Source organism: Leptopilina heterotoma, unplaced genomic scaffold (genome assembly GCF_015476425.1).
Source record: "Leptopilina heterotoma isolate Lh14 unplaced genomic scaffold, ASM1547642v1 Lhet_217, whole genome shotgun sequence".
NCBI classification, from domain to species: domain Eukaryota; kingdom Metazoa; phylum Arthropoda; class Insecta; order Hymenoptera; family Figitidae; genus Leptopilina; species Leptopilina heterotoma.
The window spans coordinates 1,030,457-1,040,041 of record NW_025110934.1 but is presented as its reverse complement, the minus strand read 5'-3'; the positions used below and the strand labels follow the sequence as shown (position 1 = coordinate 1,040,041).

The following is a 9,585-nucleotide window of genomic DNA, read 5'->3' as shown; positions in this document are numbered from 1 at the left end:
TTTTTTTATTCACGGGGGAGAAGAGGAAATGCATTTACGCATCCCCAAGAAGATCCCACTTACCTGGGGTATGTCGGACTCGTACAAAATGCAAGGAAAAAAAAGAAACCTCACATACCTGCTTTTTACGGCAGTCACCCTACCGACTAAAACCTCTTCTTGTTTCCCCTGGGTTTCGAACCTTCTATCCACCTACGGAACTACCTAGTGGCTTCAGACTTCGTAGATGAATGGTTCCATGTAGTCGCTGGCGCAACTCTCCCGTGCCGCTCTTGTTCTGGCCTTATTTTCTCCTTGTCCTTGACAAAGTCTTCTTTGCTTCCTCGAGGGCAGTTCTGAAGACCTTGCAACTCCCTGATCCGGCGACATGTTGGATGTTCTCCTTTTCGCCGAACTTCGCCTTGCATAAGAAGCAGCATGGGCTCTTCTTACAGTCTGCTGCCTTATGGCCGGCTTCTCCGCACTTAAAGCACGCAGCCGACCTATCTACTGCATTGCAGTCTCGACCTATATGACCATAGTCAAGACACCTATGGCACCTTTTGACCATCACTCTACTTCTGATCCTGCAGGACACGAATCCAATCTTTACGTGACCCACCTTCTCCAGCTTATCAGCATCTTCATGGCTGGTGACCACAACAGCGAGTTTCACTCCTCGCTTATTTGGCCCAAGGACCGTCACCTTTCTGCTTCCAGCTGGAACTGTGGAAACTTTCTCCAGGGCATCCTCAAAATCTTTCTTCTCAGTAAGGGCATCCATGTCGCAGATTTCCAGCGTAGTTCGCCGATCCGCCATCTGCACCTTACCCAAATCGCCGATCACCTTTGTCACCTCCTCGGTGAACAGCTTCTTGTTTGAAGACCCTCCAATTTTAATGAGAAGGTCTCCCTTTTTAGTGGGTAAAGCTTCCACAATCCTTGTCTGGCTGGCCTCCAGGTCAGCCTCCCTTCGAACCTTCGCCAGCACTTCAGCGAAAGTCTTTCCTTCGGCCACTTTAACGATCACTGTGGCTCTTCCCTTCTTGACCTGGTCTGGCTTTGGAACCGTTTTGTTCCCCTTGCCTCCAGTCTTTTTTGGTTTCTTCTCCTTTTTCCTTTTTGGATCCTTCGCAGGCTCAGGATCACTTCTCTTCCGCTTCTGAGCATCCAAGACGACGTTTCTCAACACGATTGCGTTACAGCGATCTCGTCTAGCTCTGCGATCTTGTCTAGCTTCTTCAGACCAGGTCAAACCCTGGTAGAAACTCTCGTCCTTTTTCGCAGCTGCTGCGTGCTTCTCCTTTACGTCCCTTATGAGCGATGTTAAGCTTTTGAGTCCATCCTTGATTGTCCTATTGACATTCTTCTGGACTTCACAGGACTTCAGCATCTTGCTGACCTCCTCCTCCATTTCTAGAATGCTCGCTGCCTCTTCCTCCCGCAGCTTAACGCATTCATCTCGATCTTGGTTGCAACTTGCAATGTCCTTTGCCGAGGCATTACTGAAGACAGAAATGCAGCTGGCTTGACTCGTCACGCTGCTCGTACTCCCTCGTCTCTCCGACCTGTCCACGATGATCTGTGGCACTACCAACGCGTTGTTGCCCTCCTGCATCCTTGGGCCACTGGCCACCGCCCTCACGCTCGAAAGCGCTTGACGATCGGAACCAGTGAGGGATTTAGCCGTAGCATTACCCCGCAGGTACTCTTCCTCGTTTTTACAATCGCTCATGATGGATGTTTCTTGTTTGCTGGTTTTGGTCCGCGTCGAGTATTTGATTTCCTCGATACCACCTATTTCTAGGAAGCTAACCTATCCGCCACCTGGCACGCGTCCGATAGAGGACCAGCAACCCCGCGCAAAAGAACAGGTTCTAATGCGCCCCGGGTAGAACAAAAGTTCCAATTAGAACAAAAGTTCCAACCGGGCACGGATTATTATTATTATTATTATTATTATTATTATTATTATTATTATTATTATTATTATTATTATTATTATTATTATTATTATTATTATTATTATTATTATTATTATTATTATTATTATTATTCAATTCATTATTAAACTTGAATAATTTTATACATAAATATCTAAATATGTACTTTTTTTGTTTTCTTACAGGAAATAAAACTTTAAAAATTTCAATTTAAAACCTTCTGAATACTTTCTCTAAATTAATAAATTAATACTTTCTCTAAATTAATAAATTAATACTTTCTCCATCCAAAATTCAATTATTTTCTACAAGCTTTAACTAAATTTAATCTCTAAATCAATTATTTAAAAACAAAAATTCAATTTTTTATAATAATTTTTTATTTTTTAAAAATTAATAAGGTATTCATTTTTGGAAATATTTAGAAATTTTGCTTAGTGCAATCAAATTAGTATTAAAAGTACTTTATACGAAAGGGCATAGTCCCGTTTACTAAATAAATAAATAATATTTTCCAAAAATTGTAACAAATTCTTAAGATTATTTTTTTAAAAATATTTTAAAATAATTTTTGAGAGATAATTGTTTTAATTAAATGTACAATTTAGAAAATTTTAAATAATTGAAATTTGATAAATACTTTTCAGGCTACGCACTCTTCTATTAAAAGCTACTATTTGCTACTTTTTTTTAGCCTAATGCTACTAAAAGCTAGTTTTCTGAACAAATGGTAATATTTAGATTTTCAGTTTTCACATTCCCATTTAAAAACAGCGTTAAAAACTAAAATCGTTAATGAAAAACGACCGTGAATAAGATATTAGGGAATAATTTTACCGCCATTATTAATACTTACTGATTATAAATTGTGTTTAGATTTTCTTGCAAATGATAACCTTTAAAGGAAAAAATGTATAAAACAAAATATTACCAGGTAATGAGAAGACAAAGTGGTTAGTTTTGCACGGAGTCTACTATTTTCGTTCAACAAAATTCCCGGTTTCATTTTCTCATCAAATTTAAATTTATTTTATTTCGAACAAAAATAAATCCACAAATGGCTTCCTCATTTTTTATTAGACTTTTTATGAATAACTACATTTTTTTGACTAATAGTTTCTTTAAATTTTTTGAAAATAATGCTTTTTTTAATATTGTTAATTAAAAATTTAGAAAATAATTGAATTAAACAAAGAATTTTTTCGATTTTTTAAAATAATATTCAAGAGAATTTAGTAAATCTAAAGAATTTTGCTATTTATGAAAATAATTGAATTCTTGAAAAGAATTTTTTTACAGTTTCTAGAAAAAATCGAATTCTTTTGACGAATTTTAAACAAATTTTTAAATAGCACTTTTGCCAATTTCGACATTTCGGAGATATTGAAACATGGCTGGTTATAGCCCCACTTTCCCCTATTTAAACATTTCTAAAAATTGGTTTTTTAAAAATATTGCACTGTAATTGTTTAAAAATAATTAAATTTCTTAAAAGAATTTCTGTAATTTTGCAATTAAAAATTTTACATAATTGCGTCCTCAAAAATGTCAAATTCTAAAGAATTGTAATGTTATTTATTTTTGTCGCACACCTAGGGAGAGTTTTACTATTTTTTCAATAACTTTTTTTTCCTCTTTGCAAAATAAAATCAGTTTCTATATCTTTCGACAATTTCCTTCTCAACGCATTTCTAAAAAAACATTTAGTTTAAACATAATTAATCTTTAATTATGAGGCCTCCAAGCTTAAAAAACTCGAAAAAGTGAGGTTATGTTAAGTAAGAAAATCACTCTCTAAATTTGAATTAGTAAAAATTAACAATATTAAAGTCCGTATTCCGTTTGCATATATATATTTTGTCTGTTCGCATTTAGTATGTCTGTTCGCTTTTAGTATGTCTGTTCGCTTTTAGTATGTCTGTTCGATGTTAGAGGGAGCAAAACGCCCCCCGCTGCGAGGGCTACTTGGAATTGAGTCCCGAGCAACCTTCACAGCGGGGGTCTGCGAGGGCTACTTGGAATTGAGTCCCGAGCAACCTTCACAGCGGGGGTCTGCGAGGGCTACTTGGAGTTGAGTCCCGAGCAACCTTCACAGCGGGGGTCGCTTGAACCCTCAAACCCTCATTAAGGAAAACTGCTAATGACTTTTTCTATAAAATATAAATTTTTTAAATAGTAACATTTTTTATTTTTCAATAACATATTTAAATTCCTTACTTTCTCACGATTTTATACATATGTTGTTTACCAAAAAAATGTTAAAATTTAAAGATTAAGTTAAATATTTATTTAACTAGCAATCTAACGCGCGCTAAAGCGCGCGTCTAATACTTCGTTTTGTGATTTAGGCATTTTGAAATAAAGATTATGGGTCAGTATTTCTTAAAACGATCACGTAAATAAATAAAAAAAATTTAATTTTCAAAGTTTAATAATTTTGCTTCGTCATGAGAAAGTATTATTATAGTAAAATTTTTCAATCTCTATTTGTTAATGTTTTTATGACCCTTACAAAAAGCACTAAAAATAATAATGTTCAAAGAATTCAAAAAAAAAATTGGGAAAAAAAATAATCAAAAATTTTAAAAGTTATGAACTGGTGAAGTGTGAATTGAAAGAAATTCTTGTTGACACGATAACTCAAAATCTACTCAAACGATTTACTTCAAATTTTGCAGAAATGTTCTTTGTATATCTCTTTATGGTCGCAACCTTAGATTTTGAAAAATATTTTTTTTACTATTTTTAAAAAATTAAAAAAAAGATTAAAAACAGAATCAAAAAACACAATTTTTTTTAAATCGTCGCCATTTTGCTAAAAAATTATTTTTTCTTTTCCAAGGTATCGACCATAGCAAAGCCTTTAATAATTAAGAATTTTTTTTAGTTTTTTGTTTTAGAGCATTACAAAATAATTAATTAAAGGGATATTAGTTTCAATATCCTTAATTGTTTTTACGTCAAATAGAAACTTTTTTAAATAAAATTCAAGTGTGGGATGTCTACACACATTAAAAAATTTGAATTTTTGTGAAGGTTTTTTTCCTGTTTTTATAGATATTATATTATTTTTTTAATTTAATATAATTCTTTTTATTTTCTAATTAATAAAAAAACTTTTTATTATAATTTATAATTATAAATATATTTGTAATACAAAATTTTATATGTTTAAAGTTTCGTATAACTGAAATTTCTTTTTGTGAAATTTTATTTACTATAATTTTCATTTAAACGAATTTTTATTATTGAACAGAATATCTTTTAGACTAATTATTAAGATATTTGTCTCGCGACTGGTCACTCTCAAAAGTTTGTATCCGACGACTGTACTGTTGAAACGATTTTGAATACGAGTATCATAAAAACTTTTGTACACGTACAGTCTCACGAGTTTCACACACAGAAGTTCTCAATGTATAATCTTAACCTCATTCTTGGAAAACGATAATGGCAATTTTTATCAATCGGAATAACGAAAATAAAACAATGCTAAAATTTAACTTTTTTCCTTCTTTCTCAATGTAAAATAAATAACATAATAATGTAATATTATGACTGAATCATATTATTAAAGTATTTCATGAAAAACAATATTTTTAATGTATAATTTTTGTGGATATTTTAAGTTCTTGAATACAGCATTATCTAGGACATAAATTTTTAAATTTTCTTTAGATTTGACTCTAGAACAACCAACATAAATTTGACCATGACCAAATGCAGAAATGGGTAGAAATATTCCTACTTTATCAAAAGACTGTCCTTGAGATTTATTGATAGTCATTGCATAAGCAAGTCTGATTGGAAATTGTCTTCTTACCATTTTAAAAGGAAATGTATCTTCTGAAGGAGATAAATCAATACGAGGAATAAAAACTATTTCACCTTTCGATTTTCCAGTAATTATTTCTGCAGCAATAACGTATTTCAATAAAGATTTTACAACTAATCGAGTCCCATTACATAATCCTTGAACCAAATTCATATTTCTTAAAAGCATAATTACACACCCTATCTTCAATGATAATTTATGGGGAGGCATACCATCTGGTGTTAAACTATTTAAAAATTCTACTGGAACAATATTATTTACATTTTTTTCATCATCATCAGCTATATGTGAATCAACACTGTAATAAATTACTTCTTCTCCTTCTAGTTTTGACAAAATACGATCATTCATGTCTAATACTTCTGAATTAGTCAATGAAAGAATACAAGAAGAATAAACATTCACATCATTTGGATTTATCGATGATCCATATATTTCATCAATTAAATTTCCATTCGATATCAAATCTTGTGGAATTTCTAATACATCATTTTCTTTTTCAAACGTACTTTGAGGTTTGCCATCACCAACATTCAATAACCAATTTGAAAACTCTACTTGATTATCATGTAATCTAACGTTAACATTTAAAGATCTAGTTTCAAAGTATTTCCACAATTTACTATTTTTTACACAAACCTCAACAATATGAGTGCGACTACCATGCGGAACAATTGGCAAAGTTTGCCTAAAATCACCTGAAAGCAAAATAACTTTACCTCCAAACGGTTTATTACATTTTGTAATATCTCTTAACATGGATTCCATTGCTTGTAAAGCATATTTTGGGGCCATTGAAATTTCATCCCAAATAATAATTTTTGCACTCCTTAAAAGTTCAGCATGTTTCGACATTCCACTTATATTACATGTTGAATCTTCATTGATTGGTATAGGGAATTTAAACATAGAATGTGACGTTCGTCCTCCTTTTAGAAGATTAGCCGCTATACCAGTCCAAGCAACTGATAAAACTACTATTTCCTCACTTTCGACTGTAGTAATAATAGTATTGTGTAAATAGCTTTTACCACTTCCTCCAGGCCCATCAAGAAAAAAATATCTACTATCATATTCATCATTATGTACGGCCATCATAACATCATTAAAAACTTGCCGTTGTTCATCATTCAAACTTTCAATAAGATTATTAGCTTCTTCTTTTAGCAATTGTAATGTTAACGCATTATCTTCCTTATCAACAGAACTATAATCTTCAAGAATTTTTAGATCGATGTTTGGTAAACCAAATTGATGTAATGTAAATCCATGAAAATTAAATACTTCATTAATTAAAAGTAATGATTTTTGAAGCGATATTTCCACAGGTAAATTATTATCAAAAATCATGTGTTCTTTAAACTTATTCCATAAATCAACAGCATTCACGGGTAAACCAAACACACATATATATGCAAATAAACGACATAGTTCTTTAGGAAATTTCATACTCACGGCTTCAGTCAAACAATTATCCCACTCGTTATCGTCTACCATCAAATTTCTTGCACGTGCTGCTTCTGTATAAGTATTATATATAATACCTTCATATGTTCTCACATCTTCAAACGATTTAGCACCACGTACATAAAGTAGTAAAATTCTCAAAAAATATCTTTCAATGTCTTTTGGACTTACAAAATACATTCGGCAAATTATAGGTTTTGTAATTCGTTCTCGTTTTTTCCAAGTTTTAGATGACTCAACAAAAACATACTTATGTGGTATTTCAGAGTACAAATATTTGCGTGCTTCAGGATCTTGTCTATTTAACTGAAACCATGCTGTCAACATTGTATTTTTAAATTTCTCAATTGCAGTTTGTTCCATTCCTTCTTGAAAACATATTGATTGTTGATTAGGCAAATGTACAGCTAATCTATATGTTGCATGTGATTGCTCGTGCATATTGAATTCATAAAGTCTATGCATTGCTTCTGGTGGACACACATACCGTGTATTTAAATAATTTTGAATTTCATCATAATGCATTACTTGATTATCATCTTTATAACCAACTATTGCATAATCATGTCCCTTATAACAATATTTAAATAAATATTTAATACCACCTGTACTACCACATGCTACTAAGTTAATATGACATGCAAATTTTTTACTTAAATACGGATTATATGATACAATCATCGAATTGTCAGCAGTGCATTTAATTGACCCGTCTCTATTATAAAAAATAATTTTTTTGCCATCATTTCTCCGTCTATACTCCGGATAATTTTTTGATTCATAATTTGTTTTTGGAGAAAATGGTTTAGGATAATTTTTCGTGCATAATTTTGTTTCAGGATTCATACAAGGAGAATGTACATTTTGCTTTCCACAAGGTCCATGAACTTGAAACTGCTTCACAATTTTATAAAGTTCTGGATTCTTTTTCTCATCAGGAATTTCTGCACATATTATTTTATCTACAGTTTCTGCATCACGAATAGCAAACTTTTTATCTAAAAAAATTATTGAATGTACATGAGGCAATCCACGCTTTTGAAATTCTATTACATATACATAAGCAATGACTGGACCAAAAATTTGTTTATCTTTTAATTCACACATTAATTCTTTTACTTTCTTTTGAAAAACTCGGGCAACAATATCTGGTCGGTCAGATGCAGTTTCCGAATCCAATAAATTTTCCATAATCTCAGGCCATTTTGGATTACATGTCATTGTAATAAATAAATCTGGTTTTCCAAATTCTTGAACTAATCGCATAGCGTCCATAAAACATTGTTGATAAGCGCGTGGTCCTCCAGTAAATGTAGAAGGTAAAATAATCATTTTCCCTGGTCGAATATTTTCTTGTGTTGCTTTATTATTCATATAATCCATTAATCCACAGTACATTTCAGCTCGAAGTTTTTTCTGTTCAAAACGAATATATTTTAAACGCTCACCTTCTACTTTTGACCAACTATCAACAATAAATTGTTGAGTTAATTTACCCATTTGTAAACATGGATTAAATGTTCCTCTATAAGACAAGCGATACATATAAATTGTAAAGGAGTAATATTACGAACACCATCAGTATGTTTCATATTTACAGTCCATCCTGGATCACCTGACGGAAACATTAAAGGATATGTCATGGGATCGGCATGTGTGCTAAGACTACTAATTGGAATACTTTTAGAACCCCTTGGATGTATACATATATCACGTTCAATTGGAGGCTCACCATCTTCGCTAACAAATATAACTGCTACTTCATTGCAAGACGGAACATTATATTTGCTTTGAGAAAATTTTGGATCACGTTTAAACCACATTTGAATGCTTCTCGGACACTCATTCATTAATTTTGCCCTTGCTTCTTCTTCCAATTCCAATTCTTTCATCATTTTAAATGACTTTGCATAAATATTAATATCTCTAAGTAAAATATCTATTTCAGTCATTAGTAATTGTAAACATTTTTTATTACATTCATTATTCAATCGTTCCATCACCGCTTCATCAGTATCAAGAATATACAATTGACCATATTTTCGATTATCTCCATCATCAGGATGAAGAGAGTATGTATCATGATACACTTGTCCATGTATACGAAATACATAAGGACCATATCCCTTTGGAACGTCTAATTTAGCTCCCATGCTAGCAAATGCACACGAACTATTATAAGATCGAATATTTTCCTTATAATTCTTACTTTTAAAGTTATTATCAAATAATAAATTTTTCAAATACAAAGGATAAGGTTTTAAATCATACAACTTTACTTTTCCTTTATGACAACAACTACTAAATTTTTTATCCTGTGGCCTTTCACACAAAAAATGTAACGCGTCACAAAACATACAT

General features: G+C 31.9%; 1 protein-coding gene across 1 annotated transcript; it reads right to left on the bottom strand.

Moving 5' to 3' along the window:
- Positions 1-213: 213 nt before the first annotated feature.
- Positions 214-9,377, bottom strand: LOC122501858. The gene is made up of 4 exons (XM_043611621.1): positions 8,721-9,377; positions 6,019-8,640; positions 602-1,426; positions 214-486 (listed from the first exon to the last, which is right to left on the bottom strand). Exons 1-4 carry the CDS (start codon positions 9,375-9,377, stop codon positions 214-216), a joined length of 4,377 nt encoding a protein of 1,458 aa, XP_043467556.1.
- Positions 9,378-9,585: the final 208 nt, after the last annotated feature.

What these genes read in the sequence shown, in the direction of transcription:
- LOC122501858 (XM_043611621.1), bottom strand. Translation starts at nt 9,377, where the DNA reads ATGGGAGCTAAATTAGACGTTCCAAAGGGATATGGTCCTTATGTATTT. An exon ending in CTGATGATGATGAAAAAAAT is followed by an intron (nt 1,427 to 6,018) that starts GTAAATAATATT and finishes GAATGCGTTAAG; the next exon opens with CTGCGGGAGGAAGAGGCAGC. An exon ending in ATGCTGATAAGCTGGAGAAG is followed by an intron (nt 487 to 601) that starts GTGGGTCACGTA and finishes GCAATGCAGTAG; the next exon opens with ATAGGTCGGCTGCGTGCTTT.